Source organism: Gouania willdenowi, chromosome 13, assembly GCF_900634775.1.
Source record: "Gouania willdenowi chromosome 13, fGouWil2.1, whole genome shotgun sequence".
NCBI lineage: Eukaryota > Metazoa > Chordata > Actinopteri > Blenniiformes > Gobiesocidae > Gouania > Gouania willdenowi.
Window position 1 is genome coordinate 18438338 of NC_041056.1, and position 19889 is coordinate 18458226.

The following is a 19889-nucleotide window of genomic DNA, read 5'->3' on the forward strand; positions in this document are numbered from 1 at the left end:
TATAACCTCCAAGGCAAGGCAAGGCAAATTTATTTGTATAGTGCATTTCAAAGCAACTTAATGTGCTTTACATGATCAAAAAGTACAAAAGAACATTAAAGTCGGCAAAACAATTTTTAAAATCATTTAAAATCATCAACAAACACATTAAATCAACAACATGCCCAAAAATCTCCTTCTCAATCATATGCAGTAGAGAAAAAAAGTGCCTTTAACTTTGATTTAAAAATGTTCACATTAGATGCTGACTTCAGCTCAGTTTATTCCACCTCTTTGCAGCATAACAACTAAGAAGACTGTTTTTGGTTTTTTTGTAGTAGATTTGATATGACTGCTGAATGTGAAATCTGAGTCAATCAGAACCCCAAGGTTTTTGACTTGATCTTTGCCTTTTAAAGGTCGAGACTCAAGATACTTGCTGACATCTGTCCTCTTTTCCTTGTTACCAAAGACAATCACCTCCATCTTGTCATGATTTCTTTGAAGGAAGTTTTCACTCATCCAGCAGTTTACTTTTTCTAAGCAGTCACATAACACCTCAATGGGACCATAGGCATCTGGGTTCAGTGATAGTTATAGTTGTGTATCATCTGATGTTTGACCTTATTGACTGTATTTTTTCATTGAAATATACAGCAAATTCATTGCATTTTCCAGTTGACAGTAATTCAGGGGTTATTTGATCGGGTGGGGGGGATGTTGTGAGCTTTTCAATTACAGAAAACAATGTGCGAGAGTTGTTGACATTTTTAGCAATAATTTCAGAAATGCATTGCTGCCTCGCTTTGAAGAAGCCATCATTGAGTTTATGCAGACTCATTTTGTACAGATCTAGATCAATTTTTAGTTTTGTTGATCTCCATTCACGCTCAGCTCTTCTACAATCAGTTATAAAATTCTGCGTTATCTCAGTCTTCCTCCAAGGTGTTTGGTTTATTTTAGTGTTGATTGGAGCCACCACATCTATGACATTACAGACTTTTGTAATAAACTCATCCAAAATATTATCAACTGTTTCAGCACTCAAAGTTGATGTCATTGCTATGGATTCCATAAACTGTGCACATGTGTCATTTATGTACCTTTTCTTTAAACACACAGAAGTAGGGGGGACAGATGTTACAGTCTCTAAGTCAAAAAAGACACTGAAATGATCAGATAGAGCTAAGTCTCTTGCATCAACAGCAGAGATATCAACACCTTTAGAGATAACCAGATCCAAAGTGTGAACTTGAGTGTGTGTCGGACCAGTCACATGTTGTATAAGACCAAAAGTATCCATTAAAGCATACAGTTCTTTGGCAGTATTGTCCATGTTATTGTCTACATGAATATTAAAGTCACCTGTTATTATTAAAAAGTTGTATTCAGTGCATACAACTGACAGCAGTTCAGCAAACTCATCCATGAATTCTCCAGAATATTTTGGGGGTCTATAAACGACTAAAAACAGAACTCTTGAATCACCCTTCGGTAAGAACGACATATATTCAAAGGAGATAAAATCACCAAATGTTATTACTTTGCACTGAAATATTGATTTAAAGATGGCTGCAACTCCACCACCTTTCCTGCAAGTACGACACTTATTGAAATAAATAAAGTCTTGTGGTGCACTTTCATTGAGAACAGTATTACTGATACCATCATTCAACCATGTTTCATTGAGAAGTAAAAAGTCCAAGTGATGTGTCAAAATAATATCATTAATTAGCAGTGATTTGTTAACAAGAGATCTAATGTAGCTATTTTAAAGACTTTACTGGAGACATTGGTGACTCTTTGGAAACATGTTATAGTAGTCACATTTTTATCTCTCTTAAGCTTTTTGTTTTTTTTTATTTTTCAATTTTACCTATTACATGTCACCACAGGAATTAAAGAAGCTGCATTAACGCCATAAGGCCCTGACTTTTTCTGGTTGTTCCTAAAAATAGTGGTATTGCAGTCCGGACCCAACACACATCAGACTTGTGTCGCTCTAAGTTGAACACAGCTGGCTTGAGGAGAAGAGTGATCCTGGGCCTGGTATCGTCGAGGAGGGATGGGTGGTGCTGATTGGTTCTTTATGGGAGATAAGATGGGACCTTGGTGGGGTAAAGGGTGGGGTGTCAGTCTTGTGCCGGCAAGAACCAGCTCGTTCATCTGGGCAGTTAAATCCAAGAAGGCAGGAGTAGGAGAGAAGCTGAATGAGGTGGAAGTAGGTGATTTTTGGGGTGAAGCATGTGGGTCCTGAGGTGTGGAGGGTGAGTTGACCTCTTCATTTTGGCGATTTTCATTTTCATTTCTTGACTCCATGTTCTTTCCTTGTTTTGTTCTCCGATGGTACATGTTGTCCTCTGTCTTTATCAGGACTGATAGCAGTGTGACTGGTATCAGTAAAATAAGTTGGATGTAAAAAGTTTCACTCCAGCCTTGTTTAGACACAGTCCATCTGCTTTAAAAAAAATCGGAAAATTTTCTATAAAATTTAGTGAAACGGCAGCACAAGCCGAAGATAAAAATATATTCAGCGAGTAAAGCCTTGGGAATTTTATATCTCCTTTGCGGACTGGGGGTATCGGGCCACTGATGAACACTTTAGGCTGCAAACAGCTCACAGTTTTCAGCAGATGGGCGAAATCCTGCTTCAACACCTCAGACTCCTCCTTGCCTAAATCATTTAATCCAAAATTAATCACAACATTCTTCAAATGTGGGTAATCTGCAACAATATGCAAGATTTTGACAGCCAGGGAATAAAAAAGGAGTAGATGATTACCTCAGAGTCAGATGGTAAATGACAGTTGTTGAAGTATCGTGTCCTTTCTCAGAAGAAAAAGTTCATCAAGTTAATCAGACGTGGTGAGAATGGTGTGATATTACTGTAGCTGAAATTAAAGCACTTAATCCTGGTTTGAAGAGGTTTAGGGTTTAAGTTTCCACTTACTTTCACAGTCATAAACACCACAGTGTGAATATTCAACAGCAATCCTTCAATGAAAGCTGAATGGAACAGTTCATTACTCAAACACTTAAGACATTGTTTTTGTCTTCATGTTGCATTAAAATAATTGGTTTTGCACAGGAGTGGGTGGAATAGGAGGAACAGGAGGAGTAGGAGGTCTGGGTGGTCAAGGACTAGGAGGAGCAGGGGGATCTGGAGGCCTGGTTGGAGGAGGATACCCTGCTGCTGGTAAGTCAACATAAAAGAATAAAGTTAAATCATTACACATAAAGAATTTTCATCAAATGAGGCACTTCTGGCATTGCAAGATCACTGTGGTGTTACATGTTTTAAAGGTCGAGGGGGAGCAGGAGCTTCTCCATATGGTGGTGGAGCTGGATCAAATGTTCCTGGTTTGCCATATTCAGCAGGATATGGGTGTAAGCAAAGATTAAAATATAAGAATTGGTACAAGTTATTTTGCTTTTTTTTTTTTTCCTAATAGTTTTTTTTTTCCAGCTATTGGTGCTGGTGGAAAACCTCCTAAATATGGTAAGACTTATTTCATATTTACAATATTACAAGATACTGTATTTCACATTAAGTGAATGATGCTAAATAGGCACTAGCAGACCCCTGTGGCCATGGAAAAAGGAGCTAGTGAGTCAGAAAATGGACAGATGAATGATGCTGTAGTTTTACTGAAATATTTCTGAATTGAATCAATAGACTCCTATGTGCTGAACAGTATCAGATTAGACTCGGGTAGATTACTTGGAATAAGACAACACGCTTGTTACACTGATACATTGTCCAAACTTATAGGAGTCTCAGGAGCAGGTCTGGGAGGAGTTGGAGTTCTTGGTGGAGTTTCTGGTGGAGTTCGTGGTGGAGTCCCCGGAGGAGTCCCCGGAGGAGTCCCCGGAGGAGTTCCCGGAGGAGTTCCCGGAGGAGTTCCCGGAGGAGTTCCCGGAGGAGTTCTTGGGGGAGCAGGCCAGATACAACCTAGTGGTGGTAGAGGTGGTTATGGAGGTAAGAAAAGAGAAGCAAAACACGACAGCTCTGTTCTTTGTTGTACATAAAATTCAAACACAATGTTCAATATAAACACTCATTTATTCTTTCAGGTTTTGGTGCCGGAGTAAAACCTCCGAAATATGGTAAGAAATGTGTCTGTTTTTCCATCTTGTCCCCATTCAGCAAACAAATGGGAGAGCCTGCTGTAATTATGTGTTTACATAGGGGTCACTGGTGGTGCTGGTGCTGGTGCTGGAGCTGGTTATGGTCTTGGAGGTCTTGGAGGATTTGGAGGTCTTGGAGGACTTGGAGGAGCAGGGGTAGCAGGAGTCGGAGGTGGACAATACTCTGCTGCTGCAAAAGCTGCGAAATATGGTGAGTGAAATGAGAACAACAATGTAAAATATGTATATTATTGATCATTAGTGAGCATATGTAACACTTTCACTACTGTTTTTCATGTACTTTATTATTATTATCCCATAAATTCTTGGCAGTTAACTAATCCTGCACATTTATTAGTAAGTTTAATCTTATAAAATAAATGTTTAAATTACCATTCAAACTTTTTGGAACAGCGCTATCATACGGATTCTGAGGGGTATACTGAGGCTATACTGACTTGGATGGGTTGTACTGATTCCAAGGGGGAATTCTGACTCTGAGGGGTTATACCAATTCCAGGGGTTCAGCTTATGCTTCCTCACTTGCATTAGGAAATGCAGTTTGTGTAGTTTATTTTTATCATTATTAATAACATTTACATGTAAAAAAAAATAAACAAAAATAAATACAAATGCAGTTGTTCAATTACTTTATTCCAGGTGGTGTTCCAGGTGGTGTTCCAGGTGGTGTTCCAGGTGGTGTTCCAGGTGGTGTACCTGGTGGAGTACCTGGTGGAGTACCTGGAGGAGTACCTGGTGGAGTACCTGGTGGAGTATCCGGTGGTGTTCCAGGAGGAGTACCTGGGTTAGTGCCAGGAGGCGGACAATATTCTGCCTCAGCAAAAGCAGCCAAATATGGTAAAATAACTAAATAATCAGAAATTTAACCATTTTATTCATTGATTTATTTTTATGAGTCAATGCGTATTAATGAACATTTACATATCAAAGTATGCATGTAGATACACCAGAGTTTGCAAAGATGCTAAATTTAATTCATAGTCCCAAATAAGAATAATTAAGATTAAGTGACTGCCTTGTGTTAGCTGTTTATCTTCTCTGCTGGAGCTTAACAGACACAGAATGGGACATTACATCTCTGATTCACAGCAGGATATGGACATAGTGTTGTACCAGGTGGTGGAGCAGGAGGGATTGGACAAGGAAATGGTAAGAAGAACATCTTTGAAATACTTCAAATTAGAGTTGTGACGATACCAAAATGAGTAACCACAATACTATACCAGACAAAGTATCACGGTTCCGGGTAATGTCGCAATACTGAAGCCTTTTTTATTATTATTATTATTATTATTATTATTTTTATGAACTGCAATGTATTTGTACAAATTAGAAATACTTATTCATTACTTATAGTGTTGTTTGGTGCATGAGTACATGAACAAAAGCATATCAGCAATAAAAAAAACTAATAAATGAAGTTAGAATTCATATGGTTGAAATTAAAAAAATAATCATTCAGTTTCCTTTGCGCATCAATTTCTGTTAAACTAATATAAATATTCAACTTAGTTCAATTCAATTCAACTTTATTTATATAGCGCAAAATACAACAAAGTTCTCTGAAAGCGCTGAACAAAATATAAAGTCCATAGAACGAAAGAACCCAACAAGATCCACATGAACAAGCATTTAGCGACAGTAGGAAGAGAGATTAAAGGATAACAAATCCACTCTCTTTAAAAAAAAAAAAAAAAAAAAAATTAGACAAAAATGCTTTTTCTCCAACATAATAAACCATAGAGGATGAAATACAATAAACAGGAACTGATTCCCTGAGAAAACTATATTTGTATGTATTTTCTGGGTGACGTCACTGGTGTTTTATGAGATTGGATGTGATCCCTCCTTTGTATGTATATAATATGTAAATATTTGGACATTGTAAAAATCTCTGTAAATAAATAAATGAATAAAATAAAAGATTGCTTTGAGTCCGTGCGGAAAAAAAACCCCAACAAAAGGTGTTCTCTCCTTTGGCTCCTATAGCTTGGTGGCAGTGCCTGCACAGTGGATCTCCTATTGCTTTATCGTCTCTGCCTCGTTTAAAGCCAAAATAGTTCCAAATGGGACTTTTGGAGTTCGATTTTTTGAGCAAAATTAGTGATGCCACTACTGCTACAAACACGAGACAACACATGGCAGAAGCACCGGGCACGAGCTCGTGCCCGGTGCTTCTGCCATGTGTTGTCTCGTGTTTGTGATTGTAAGCCGTGCACGTGTCCAGGTGAGACAGAACTTTAGCTTGTTGTTTGTTTTGCAGCAAGTTTCTGTCAAAGCGGAGCTGTCTTCATGGAGTTCGTTCTTGATGGCAAAAACAAAAACACACGAACAGCCAATCGGCTAACAGACGGGCGAACCCAGTGTACGGAAACAGTCTATCATATCTCCAGACGTCACCAGTAACAGGCAAACACCCAATCATTCAGCAGCTGTGGAGTTCGGTTGCCATGTTGGTTTGTTTTCAAGTGAGTAGCGTGCAGTGAGCTTAGACTGTGCAGTGAGAAGCTGGAAGGAGAGTAGAGGCAGCCACTAAGTTGTGGAAACTGGTACCGGTAGTATCGTAATCCGGGAACCGTTCCAATTTGGCACCGCTGGGTACCATGGGTATCGTGCAGCTATACTTCAAATCATCTTCTTAAAATCTTCCTGCAATGCTTCCTAGCCCATTTGGTTCTGTCTCAGTTGGGTGAGTTTGGACACCAATTAGCCAAGTCGTTTATCCCTCACCGTGGAGTCCAGAGGGTTACCCAAGCCAAACGGTATGTTTCATCTAACCACCTAAATCTGGGTCGCCATTTAGATGGAGAGGAAAAAGAAAAGAACAAAAACCACAGAAAACATGTTTCACTAAAGGGCACAGGAAAAACAACAAGGTTGAGATTCAGCAGTTCCTCATGATAAACCCTCTGGACAATTAATAAGCAGCGTTTTATTAGTTTTATTAAATCTCCAAAGGGCAGCCTCATTTTGGTCACAGTACCCAGTGATGACTCCAAAAAGGAAACCTGAAGACAAAGATTTTCAGTTGTAAAACTCAATAAGTGATCATGATGTTTATATATATATACAGTATAACTTTTTTTTTCTTTGTCTGCACATGCTGTCAAAGGTCAACACTACAAGAAGTGCAATCTTTTTAAGACAGCAATGCATGTTTTGCTATTGCAATTAAGTCATGCCAGTGCATCATAGACCAATGTATGTGCAAGAACCGCTTCTGCAAACCCAAGCTCCGCCCCGGGTCCAAAGATGCAGCCAGGCCAGCAGAATAAGCAAGCAGCCCCCCAGACACCCCCAAGCCGAGAGGAAGCCACCACCCCCCACATACACAACCCCGCACCCAACCCCCCGAGGAGAGGGCCCAGAGAGCCCCCCAGCAGAGGAGCCAAGGCCCACGCCCAGCATACGGCTAGAACAGCCTGCCCAAGAACGACGACCACATCCCCAGGCGCCTAGGGCACCAAGGGGATGCTGCAAGTCGCCCCCAAGGGTTCGCCCCCCCACCCCAATTCACAAACCGGTTACAATCCAGCAGGACCGCACAGCCCCAGATGGCGCAAGGACAGCAGCACAGGCCCCACCGCCCACCAGACAGCACAAGCACAAGCCACAGCCCCAAGCCAAGGGCGCCCCGGACCCACCCTCTGGGCCGCAGATGAGGTGCAATTAAAAGAAAGGGGATGGAGTGGAGCGCCTCCCAACTTTTGTGTATATATGTGTATGTGGTGCAATAGCTACGGAGGGTGGATGTGGTGGTCGTACCCTCCGGGGGTGGTGTGTTGAGGTGTGATTAAAATTGGAGGGAGTGGGAGTGCTGGCCCCCGTGCTACTAATGATGTTTATATTTTCTAAAGGTAGCAGAGATAAGCTGTAGTCATCCTTAGGTCCAGACTGTGAATTAAATTTACAGTAGATCATAATGCATCTTTTGGACTCCAACAAGCGATCTCAGCTGACTCAAACATGTACAGCAACATCACAAATAAAAGAAGCAGCAAAGGAGATAATATGTGTTCCTTCTGTAGCAGGACTCACCGGAACAGGACTTGCAGTACCAGGAGTGACTCCAGGTGGCAGAGGCACCGCCCTTTTAAATGGCTCCCATGCCCTCGGTAATGTTTCTGGAAAGCCTCATTATTTACTTTAAATAAAATAAAATTGTTTTGTCTTTGCCTTCATTTTTTCATAGATCATGTTTACTAAACTTTTTTTTTACTCTTTCATTCAAAGATGGAGGACATGCTTGGACTGCAGGACCAGGTGCCATGAAACACAAAAATTTTGTATCGCCTTCAAAAATATCTATATATTTTTTTCTTTACTCTGTTGATCATCAACTTTGTGTTAGTCTTTATGTTTTATAAATGTGTCCAAGTGTTTTGCGTCTTTAGCTTTAGCTCTTCCAGGAGTGGAAGTATTAGTGTCAACTTTACAACATCTGCCTGCTATCTCTTTTGCAGGGCCCACACCAACCAGCAGACCCTATGGATCCCCAGATTCCAGTAAGACCTTTTGTTTGTGTTAAGCATCAAGTTAAATATGTGTTATTTTTTTTTTTATAGTAGCATGTGTCTAACCTTTTACATATATGTGGATATATTTAGTTATAAAAAAAAAAAACCCTATATAATTCTCTATACCGTGTAGGACCTATACCTGTATATACAATAGTTCTGCAAGCGATCCACCAATCTTTGTTTTTTCTTTTAATTAATTAACCCTGTTAGCTGCTGTATTAACACTGAGTATCATTTTGTTATTGCAATGTTTAAAATAGATGGTGTGTCCAAGTAATTTGCAAAACTTGGAGAAATATCAGGTTTGAATTGGTGTGAATAAGGAGCTGATGTGATACATGTGTATCACACAACATCCAGCAGTGTTTGACAGTTTTTGTCTTCGTTAATACTTTAATATAGTATATTATCATAGCTTTCAAAAAGCTATGCCAAGGCTCCGATTTAGATTTGTATTATATTTTATGCCGACTTATTTTGAAAAGACAAAGATCTCAACCACTTTGACTTGTAAAAGCAGCACTTAAAAAGAAAACACACTCAAAGCAGACGTCATTAAAAGTACCAAACTAGCTCACAGCCATGTACAATCATTGTAAAATATAGACGTATGCTCTGTGCACCTCTGTGTGATAAATTTGGCTATGAAGAGCATACCACTATACATTCCACTGTGTCACTTTCACTGTTAATATTGTTTTCAAGGTGAATAAAGGCTAGCATTAAAGCATGTCACCCCTGAAATTCACCATAAATACACCTATGAATTTAAATAATGGTTTGATCAGGCTTTGTAAGCAACATTGTACAAATAATTTTGTTATTATTCCTGTCCAGTGCAAATACTGATACAATTTTCTCATCTGTGTTCTTCTTTGAACTTTTATTCTCCTTTTTGTTCTTTAGTTTTTTAATTGCTTCATGTCAGTACAATGACAACATGTTTTGATACATTACTTTCCTTGACATTTTTTGGGCCTTTCATGTGTTACTAATTCATTTTTATCTTTGTTTGCCCATCACACTCCTGTCATGTTCGTGGGAAATCAGGTGGTAGGTTGAAAAATATTTTCAACATTTCTTGTCCTCTCTAAAGCGGTTTCACAATCTCTCCTTTATTTCTCTTTCCACAGTCGCAGCAGGAGTAATTCAGCCCAGTTGTAAGTCAAACAATTTACATTGTTGCCTCTGCTGCATGCCAATCTAAGAAGAACACTGGAACAGTTTGACAACACTAATGCTTTATTTGTTTTCACAGCTGGCACAAGTGTTGGTAAATATATGCAGATTTTTTTCTTTCATGTAGCAAAACAACCCAGAGTATTTTATTATTTGTCTGGCATATATTTTCTTTGTGTGTTTGTGCATCATAGGCGGGGTAGGAGTTCCAGCTCCTTCTGGTGGTAGGAAGAGTTTTTAACCTTTTTTTGTCTGTAAACTATACTGTTTTTTTTTTTTTTTTTTTTTTTTTTTTAACCAGCATATTTCACGAAGACGCTTAATTTGCTAATATTCCCGATACAGTTATTTAGTGTAACCTTTTGCCTGTTTTTTTTTTCCAGTTGCTACGACAGGTCTAGGTCAACCTGGTAACATGTGCAACTTTAAAGTAACCAATGTGTGATCTGATCTATGATGACACAAGATTACATCATTTTATGAATCTTTACCTTCTCATGTGATTCCCAATGATAAATGAAACTCAGATTTTAGATCGATTACTTACTACATACAGCTCAGTTGTTATACAGTGCAAAATAATGTTTATAGATGGTTTGAATATATACATATACTTGTTATTATTTTTATTAAACCTTTTTAGGCCCTTTTATATAAATTAAAGCATTGTTTTATTTTGTTGCTTTTATGATAATCTTAGTTGATTTTTTACTCTTGGTGTCCTGGACTGTACTATCGCTAGTTGACCACAGCGTGGAGACAAAGAGAAATATAGCAGCTGCAAATGTATGTATTTTTAATGACAAAAAACGATGTTTTTAGGTGCTGGGATTGGCACAGGGGTGAAAGCACCAAAGCCATTTTTACCAGGTAAAACACTACACCACTACCCATTTTAATAATAAGAATAACAATAACACTTTTTCCTAAAGTGCTAGTTTTTCTGAGTCGTTGTTGGGGCTGACAGTTTTAATTTTTGTTCTTCTTTTTTTTATTTTTTCAAAAAAATTATCTACACAACACGTTTTAGTGGTTCACTTCTCCCAATATTCACATATTTTCCTTTTTGTATCACCAACCTTTATTATAACAGTGTTGTTGCCCCCCCCCCCCATACTATACTGTATACTCGTGATTTTTGATCGTACCTGCTTAACTATGTTATTTCATCCATAAATACCCTAATCAACTTATAAACACACATTTATGCAATAGTACTTTCTTTCCAGAGAATCTCATTTTTCATTTTCTGCACATTCTGTCTAGACAACCAATGTCTCCATTTACATCAATAAAACATTGTTGTTGTAAGGAAGAGCTGCGTCAGCCCTTTTTTCTTCAATTTAAACATTCAATTGACTGAGCAGTCATCAGTTTTGTGCACCGCAGGTGTGCACGCTCATTATACTGGTGCTATTCAGCAGTTTTTGTGATTGATCCACAGATTCTGAGCAAACTGAATAATGGTGGGAAAAAAACTTGAAATAAGTACAACATCACAATGGAAACACCAGGACTTACATTGCTGTGCTTAGATTTACAGGTTGTGTAATTTGTAAGATCGTTTAAAGTTACAGTTTGTCTTACTGGTTCTACTTTTGTTCTGTTTTTGTCTCATTCTAGGTGGTGGAGTGGGAGTTGGTCCTGGTGCAGGTGGATATCCTTATGTTGGAACTTATGGCGGCAAGTTTTATTTTTCCTCTCATATTTCTGTACACCTTAAGTTCTGAGTGCTGTGAATAAGGAGACATTTTTGGTTCTGTAAAGGTTCTCAGAATGTTACCTTTAATGTTATAGTAATGTTTTTTGTGGGTAGTATTTTTCAAGTTCCCAGAATGTTCCAAAAGAACAGTCTTGGATTACGAAAATATTACGCTCTAATGTTTTCTAAAAATTGCTTGCGGATTGTTTTTTTTTGAAGTTCTCAGAATGTTTCAGAGGAACATTCTTTATAATCATTCCACAAATGTTTAGTGATAACGTTCTGTAGATCTTTAGTTACTGTATAACACTGCTAGAATATTATGCTTCATCATTTTTTGAGGGTAGTTTTTTTAGGCAGTGTCTATCCATACGGTTGCCGTATCAATATACCAACATTCTATCTGTATGCAGCGCCCCTATTTGGCCAGTTTAGGTCGCGTGATAGGTCAGTCATTGGTCAGTTTAGGTCACGTGATAGGTCAGTCATTGGCCAGTTTAGGTCGCGTGATAGGTCAGTCATTGGTCAGTTTAGGTCGCGTGACTAAGACTAAACCTTACCATAAACCTAACCCTAAAGATTGTTGCGATATTGGGTTATAACATAACCCTAAACCCTAAACCTTAACCAAACCCTAACGCTACATACTTGTACTTCGGCAACCGTACCAATAGCACCTGGGGTTGTCCGTACGGCAACCGTACAAATAGACACTTTCTTTTTTTTAGGCAGTGACTGTCAATACATAATACGTATCCATATATCGGCATTCTATCCGTACGCAACACCCGTCATTGGCCAGTTTAGGTCACGTGATAGGTGCATGTGACCGATAGAATGCCGGGATATGGATACTGTACGTATTACATACCAGGAGACACTTCCTTTTTTTTATGTTCAGAGAATGTTAAGAAAAACATTTTCGATGAACATTTTTAAATTGTTTGGTCATAACCTCCTCTAGATTTGTAGTTATAATAACCTTGATAAAACAGAGCGCCCTAAGATTATTGAAATGTTACAAAATGCATTCTAAAACTGGTGAAAAATTGCAAAATTTACAACACAAACCACTTAACATGGGTGCCTTTAAAATTAACACGTTTATTGCAGTTTTTTGCAGAACATGACATACATTGTTAAACAAAAACGTTACATGAAACACTCCTGGAAAATATCACATATGTCAAACTGTACAGTGAATAAGTACAACTCTCCTCTTTTTTAGGACCTTATGGAGCAGGAGCTGGAGGGCTGCCGGTTGCGAGGCCTCTGAATCCTCCGGGTAGGTTTGCACACCTAGACATTTGGGAGGTTTTCTTCTTCTATGGTTATGCCAGCTGTTTGTTACACATTTTGTATGTGACTTTATTTTGCAGCTGTGGGTGGAGCTGGAGGTGGTGGAGGAATCCCTCTGTCTGCAGGAAATTATCAAGGTCAGAAATAAACTGATGAAGTTTTATTACGGGAAAATTAATGTGGATTAAAACAACAACAATATCATTTTTAAGACAAAACAAAATCAAGGCATTTTTTTTTGTTAAGTGAAGTTATTACCATACTTCCCCATTCATGTATAAAGTCTGTTGTGGTAAATGAGTGAACCACTAAGTGAGTTCTCTCATGATTTAGGAGGATACTATCCATATCAGCAGGGTTACGGACAGGGTATGTATGAAAGGAGCAGCACACACAGAATCAAAGATCCAATGTCTCTGAAGAATTGTTTGGTCAGTCGATGGTGTCTGCTTTCACTTCCTGCTCAGTAAATTGGTCCAAAGCGCTAACAATGAAAAAGATACCTTTACATGCGTTCACTGCATAAAATAAATAAAGTTTATTTGTCTTTATACAAATTGAGAAAATTGGTCTTCTCGCAGGCAGCACACATGGCTTATTCTTAGAAATAAATGTAATGGTAAAATGGTAAATGTACTCGAGCACTTAAATTACCACTATATGTAGTCGTAAAGCACTTTAGGACACATCTACCTTTGCATTCACACACCAATGGGAACCTCTACAGAGAAAAGAATGTAAATGCATCCATCCATCATCTTCTTCATCCATTCATCACAGCTGACCCATGACACACAAAAAACCCTACACCACTATTCTGCTCTCTATGACATAGTTCATATATACCAGTAAACAAGATTACAGAACAATGGGGCGTTGCTGGTGTGGCAGGGAGGAATCTTTTATTTAATCAATCAAGCTGACATGTTCTCCATGGGATCCCCTGATTTCCTCCCACATCGCAAAAACACGAATATTAGATGATTGAGTGTCCACGTTGATGGAATATGTTTATCTTTGTGTGTTTCAGATCGATGAATGTTTTACACACTTAAAAATAGAAGACAGAACCACATTCATGCACATGCATGGCGTTATCCGTGCAGTTTTTCATACACCAAACAAATCCGATTGTGCTGCTTGGTGTGATCGGATGAAAACTGTAAATAATTATCATCCAAATAAAATCAATAATTTCCCCGACAGGTGTCCTGACGTATCCCTCTGCAGTCGGAGGTGCTGGTACCGGAGCTAAACCACCCAAACCTGGTAGTGTAACTAAATCTTCTGAGATTATATTGAAGAAAAACAAATGTTTGAGTATATTTGAACTTCATTAAATGTCAAGTACATTTTTTTTTTTACATACAATCTGGTTCCACTGTTAAACTCTGCAGTCTTACTTTTATCAGTCATCAATTCCCACTGTCACTAAATGCTTGTTCATGTGGATCTTGTCGCGTTTTTTCTTTCTTATTATGAATTTTATATTTTGATAAGAGCATTGAGATGACTTTGTTGTAATTTGCGCTATACAAATAAAGTTGAATTGAATTGAATTCCAACAGAAAACTAATTACTGGCAGTTGTGCTGTGCAGAACATCACAGTAAGATCATCTAGTCTAAGCTCTTAAAGTTCCTGCCCTGAAATCACAAAACTGCCATGGGAAGATTGAAAGATGTTGTGACTGTGGCCACAAACTGCTGCAAAGCCACAGAAACAAATATCCTACAATAACGCACATCCGCTGTATATCACATGCACCGAAATGTCCTCATCAGAGATTTGTTGTCTTTGAACATTTCAGGCTATGGCACTCAGGGAGGGGCAGGTGGAGCAGGAGGTGCAGGAGCAGCAGCAGGGTATCAACCAGGTGAGGAACACAGCGTTGGTCATATTTTCCTTCAGGCAACATTTAGTTGTGCAGCAAATTTCATGCACAAAGCAACGTAATGTGCTTTAGATGGATGAGTGCAATGGAACAGCATGAGCCACCGATGAGGCCTCCTCTCTCTAATACTCAGAAACTCATTTCCACTGAAGGGCTGCAATAGATGGTTCAATAAGTTTGACTGAGCTGCATGAAAGCCTCACTATGTTCATAATTTTTACACAATCATTATATTGATTGTTTGTGTTTCCTCGAGTCAAAACTGAGTGATTCATTCATAATTCAGAAGAGCTGCAGCTCTGTTTATATACAGGTCACATACTGTGTCTGGTGAATGTGTGAAGCCTTTATTCTTACTGCGTGTTATATTTCCAGGTGTGGCTCCTGGTTATGGAGGAGGAGTGGTCCAGCCGTTCTATCCAGGTATGAACTGTAGGTTTTCTCAGAGAATAATGATGATTGTCCCATTTGTCATGATGTCATAGTGTGACCAGCATTGTGTGTGGTATATTTGTTATTCTGTGACGCTGGCCTTTATGTCGCAGAGTGGTGCCATACATCAGAGATATAAACCCAGCACATACATAATAGGGTTTTTTATCTTTGGGAGCTGGAAGCAAAAGATACTAAAGAAGTAGGGTGTGTGTGTGTGTGTGTGTGTGTGTGTGTGTGTGTGTGTGTGTGTGTGTGTGTGTGTGTGTGTGTGTGTGTGTGTGTGTGTGTGTGTGTGTGTGGGAGGGATCATTAGTAATAGTCAATGTATCTGATCTGCTCGCCTTGAATAGGGAAAATGCTTTAAATGTACGTTTGGTTTACTTCAACTATTTGTAAAACATGTCGTCAGATAAAATGTAAGCATAATGTTACAAATAAACTGTATGAACAGTCACTGATACTCAAACCTACAACCAGTTTCCAGTCTTTTTTTTTTTTTCATATTTTCTAAGGAAATTGTTGTTATGTGTTTACTTATGCATATATAAGTAAATATATGAGATATATATATATATATATATATAACATATCTCACCCTATGTTTTCATTATATAAACATTAGATGTTATGATAAATGCACAGATCATTCTTTAGCACTTTAAAAATAACAAATCATTTCAGGCTACGGTGGTCAAGGTGGGGCAGGAAACCGGGGAGGTGGAGGATATCAACAAGGTAAGGACATGGTTCGTAGTTTCTGGTTCATCCTGTAGAACCCACATGGGAACCTGGCGGCCCGGGGACCACATGTGGCCCTCGAGCTAATTTTTCTGAGGCCCCTAAAGTAAATGCAAATGACAGCAAAAACAAAAAAATTACTCCTAAAAACACACAAGAGAATGACAAAAGTACACAAAAATGATAGTAAAATATGCAAAACAAACACAACAATAAACACAAGTGACTCATATAACAGAAAACAACAAAAATACACAGAATGACTACAAAAAAAATGCAAGACAACTGAAATACACAAAAGGATTCATAACACACAAAACAATAATTCCACATTATTGTGTTCCAGGTGTGATCTCCTCTAATGTCAACACTTTAAATGTCATCACATCCTAGTGTGGAGAAATGCATCGACCCCTGTGTCTGTTTCTTAGTGGTTATGGTTCCGCTTCATTCTGCTGAAACCAACTCTTTCCCAGTTTGTTTGAACTTGTATTCTATGTTTTAGGTGGATATGTTCCAGCCCCACTGACCCCTCAACAAGGTACCAAAACCTTCATATCACTGACTCTTTGACCAGTATGTTTGGAAAAAGAAGAAAACTATGACAAATATAGAAACAGAAAATCATGGTTTCTTTGAGAGGCAGCGTGAGAGAAACCATTTAATGGTGACTGCAACTGTGCATAAAACAATAATGGCTACACACTAAACCTTTAACAACCAGTCATCCTTTTATTTATTGATTGAATCATACTTTATTAGTGAGGATGCAGGAAGCATCACTATTGTTATCCATTTTTTCTTCCGTCTGTGTTAACTCCTCTTACACCGTTTGTCCGATTTTGACAAATAAGCTATCAAAAAATTCTGAATGTTCCTGAGATTTATGCGATCACTTTTATCATTTGTAACTTTTAAACTTTTTGACTAAATAAATTTTGTTTCCCATTAATTTCTCTTGGAAATTTTAGCTTTTTCAACTTTCAAGCCCCTCATCCCCAGCCATTCTTCAACAGATTTTGACCATTCAATCTTTAACATGTTCAGCTACTATCTTCAACCCATGTCAACCTTTTTAAAGTATTTCAACTTTTTGAAACTTTTTAGACTTTTTGAAACTTTTTAGACTTTTTGAAACTTTTTAGACTTTTTTAAACTTTTTAGACTTTTTTCAACTTTTTCAACTCATTTCAACCTTATTGCTAATAATCAGTTTTGTCAAGTTAATGCTTAGCTAATGCTAGGTTAATGCTATTGCTAGACTAATGTTAATGCTAGGCTAATGCTAATGTTAGGCTCACTTGTATTTGTTGTATATGTTACAATGCCAAATGTCACATTTTGCATTTTCATCACTGTAGTTGTTTATAGTTTAATCAGCATGTTTTTAGAGAAATTGAAAAATTGCAAAAAATAAAGGACAAATTGAATGAATAGCATCTGGTGTTAGCTTATCAGGGATTGTCTAACATGTGCTTGTTGTTTTGCAGCGAAAGCAGCAAAGTATGGACTGCAGGGCTTCCTGGGTGGAGGAGGCGGAGGCTTCTATAGGGGTATGTATCGTATGTAAGCTCAGTAGAAGAGTTGAATCACTGGAGTTAAACTTGGACTTATTTTTGGAGAATGAGGTGTTGTGCTGAGCTGTGTCTGATGGTGTTTTCTGCAGGATGTCAGGGCACATTCTGCGGGAGGAGGAAGTAGAGAAAAAGCCATTTGAGATCCAGAGACCTCAAGGAATCATGGTGCTACTGCATGATCGAGAATGTACATTTCATATGCAAAGAAAGCCCCGGTAGACAGCCTGCAATGATGATGTTGGTTAGTAATATACTTGACTTCAGTGCCTCTTCTTAATAGAAACCCACCGACAAAGAATTTTGTACTTTGTCCTTATGTGACGTTTGGTAATGACAGTGCCTCAGTCACTCCTGTTGTAATCGGCTTCACCTGTGCTGCACTGCGTCCAAAGCTTTGTGAATGTGTGTGTATATGTTAGCGTAATAAACGTGTGAAAGACTGTTGGAGCTCTTCACATACCAATTATCTCTGGTTCAGGGTTATGACTAAAGCACATACACATTGAATTCTGGCCAACATGTGCATTATCTCTTACCCTGCTGCTGTTTGAGGTTCTGTTGGGTACTCTCTAAAAACTGTATCGTTGAAGTAACTCAAAAGTTCTGAGTGAGTTTAACTATAGCTTTAGTGAAGGCAGTCTACATCCTGCTATTCTCATTTGAGTCAACCTGCATCAACTATTTAAAAAAACAGATTTATGTTTAGTTTAATATTTTCTGACAACCTAAAATTGTAACTTTAGTTAACATTCAACATTTTTTCTGCAGAAATGTAATTATGAGAAGAGAATGGCCCTTTAGTTTTCATATTGTGTTTGTTTGAATGTTTAAATATGCATCACTGTCCTGATTGTCTGATTGCTTTAAATGCTTTTTCTTTACATTAATGTAACTGGTCTTTAAATGAATATTCACCATTTCTGCACTATACCTGCACTCATAGCTTTATCATTATCAGGGATTTGTCATCATCAAAATCCTTCACTTTTCCATTTACTCACTGGTAATACATAATGAATACTTTGTTAAGCAGGAGTGCCCATGTTTATGAGAGGCTCATACTCCTTATGTTCTTTATTTACTTGAGTTGCTTTTTAAAAGAGCTTTACTGACTAAGGGTTCTTGAGCTCTGTTGCCATGTGACCCTTGCCTATTTTGTGTAACTGTGTACTGTATTTTGTACTAATCTGAAGTAAAGCCGGGCCTCGGCTCCTTCAACCGGTGCTGTGTGAGAGTTATCTGTGAGCCTTGCTCCCACCTCGTCTCATGTACCGTAGGATCCTCCTCATCTATTTAAAGCTGTTTGTAAAGGAGGAACACATTGGTTTTGGTTTTGCACATTTAAAAAAAAAAAATATATATATATATATATTTCCACATTGCACATGTGACATGTTCCTTTTTAGATACCCTGGCATTTAATTTGCTTCAACAAGTGCATAAATAAAGTGAGTTTAAAGAACTTGAGTGCTCAGTTTGTTACTTGTTATGGGACATTTAAAGCAGAGCAGCAGCTCAGAAACATGTGGATTAAGAAGTCTTGCATGAGCAGTCGAAGTTGACAGCATTAAGTCAATACTTTTTCGTCATGTGCATTTCATTGTTTAATCATTCAGAACAGATTTATAGGACATCGGTATGTATTTAAAATCTCATACATGAGATCATAACTCATACCCAGAGCCAGGACAGCAGTTTCACCCAAGCCTTCAAACAGACTCAGCTCTAATTTTTCCAGATCGAAATAATGAATCATGTAGATATTCTGTAAAGGATCTCCTGGAAGAGCTAGCAGAGTGATGGAGTTATTAGAAATGCCTCAGATTAAATCAAATTTCAGTCTTTTTTATAGAGCAGGAATCACATTAATTCCATTTTATATATAAAAACAACTGAAAGGTAACGTTTTATGGCATTGTTTTTATTTTATTTTTAAACTTCCACAGAAGTTCCAGGCCCTATTTACTTGTTTTTTGTTTAATAGTCATGGGTGCAAGTTTCACAAAAACAATAGGCCAGTGCGAACAGCACAATAACATTGGTTTTCACGGCGTGTCATCAACTGCGTCATCAACCCGGAAGTCGCCGTATTGGAGATACTCAGCAGGTAAACAAAGCGCACGCAAACGAGCAAATCCCAAATTTCGAGAGGAAATGGTGAAATATTGCCGTGTTTTTGGCTGTACCAATTGGTCAGACCTGAATAACATTTGGAGTTTTACAAACTTTGAAAACTTCTAACAAATCATGGAGAACAATGTCTGCATTTTATGAGACTAGCGCACCGTTGTTGCAGCAGTTGTTATTGGTGTTTATGCAAATAGCGCCGCCTCAGGATTTACCAGTGAGTTTGTAAAATGTTTACAAGAGCAGGTAAATGCAATTTGCGCCAGCGACCCAGTGCCTCATGTTTAATAG

General features: G+C 38.2%; 1 protein-coding gene across 10 annotated transcripts in view; it reads left to right on the forward strand.

The window, feature by feature from the left end:
• The window catches only part of elna (elastin a), a 56059-nt gene extending 37126 nt beyond the window's left edge, over positions 1–18933 (forward strand). For 3 of the 10 annotated variants that reach the window (XM_028464028.1, XM_028464030.1, XM_028464031.1), the window contains 26 exons: positions 3068–3175; positions 3283–3366; positions 3446–3478; positions 3752–3958; positions 4054–4086; positions 4169–4318; positions 4768–4965; positions 5218–5277; positions 8157–8243; positions 8362–8391; positions 8592–8635; positions 9781–9808; positions 9907–9921; positions 10022–10051; positions 10650–10697; positions 11451–11510; positions 12758–12814; positions 12909–12965; positions 13162–13197; positions 14035–14097; positions 14638–14703; positions 15097–15144; positions 15838–15891; positions 16400–16435; positions 17385–17447; positions 17561–18933. In XM_028464028.1, the coding sequence (XP_028319829.1) occupies positions 3068–3175; positions 3283–3366; positions 3446–3478; positions 3752–3958; positions 4054–4086; positions 4169–4318; positions 4768–4965; positions 5218–5277; positions 8157–8243; positions 8362–8391; positions 8592–8635; positions 9781–9808; positions 9907–9921; positions 10022–10051; positions 10650–10697; positions 11451–11510; positions 12758–12814; positions 12909–12965; positions 13162–13197; positions 14035–14097; positions 14638–14703; positions 15097–15144; positions 15838–15891; positions 16400–16435; positions 17385–17447; positions 17561–17595 (1730 nt within the window). In that variant the 3' untranslated portion in view covers positions 17596–18933. Of the gene's footprint in view, positions 1–3067; positions 3176–3282; positions 3367–3445; positions 3479–3751; positions 3959–4053; positions 4087–4168; positions 4326–4761; positions 4966–5217; positions 5278–6391; positions 6563–8156; positions 8244–8361; positions 8392–8591; positions 8636–9780; positions 9809–9906; positions 9922–10021; positions 10052–10649; positions 10698–11450; positions 11511–12757; positions 12815–12908; positions 12966–13161; positions 13198–14034; positions 14098–14637; positions 14704–15096; positions 15145–15837; positions 15892–16399; positions 16436–17384; positions 17448–17560 lie in introns of those variants that run through there. The other 7 variants (XM_028464029.1, XM_028464037.1, XM_028464032.1 and 4 more) reach the window with 7 other exon arrangements.
• Positions 18934–19889: the final 956 nt, after the last annotated feature.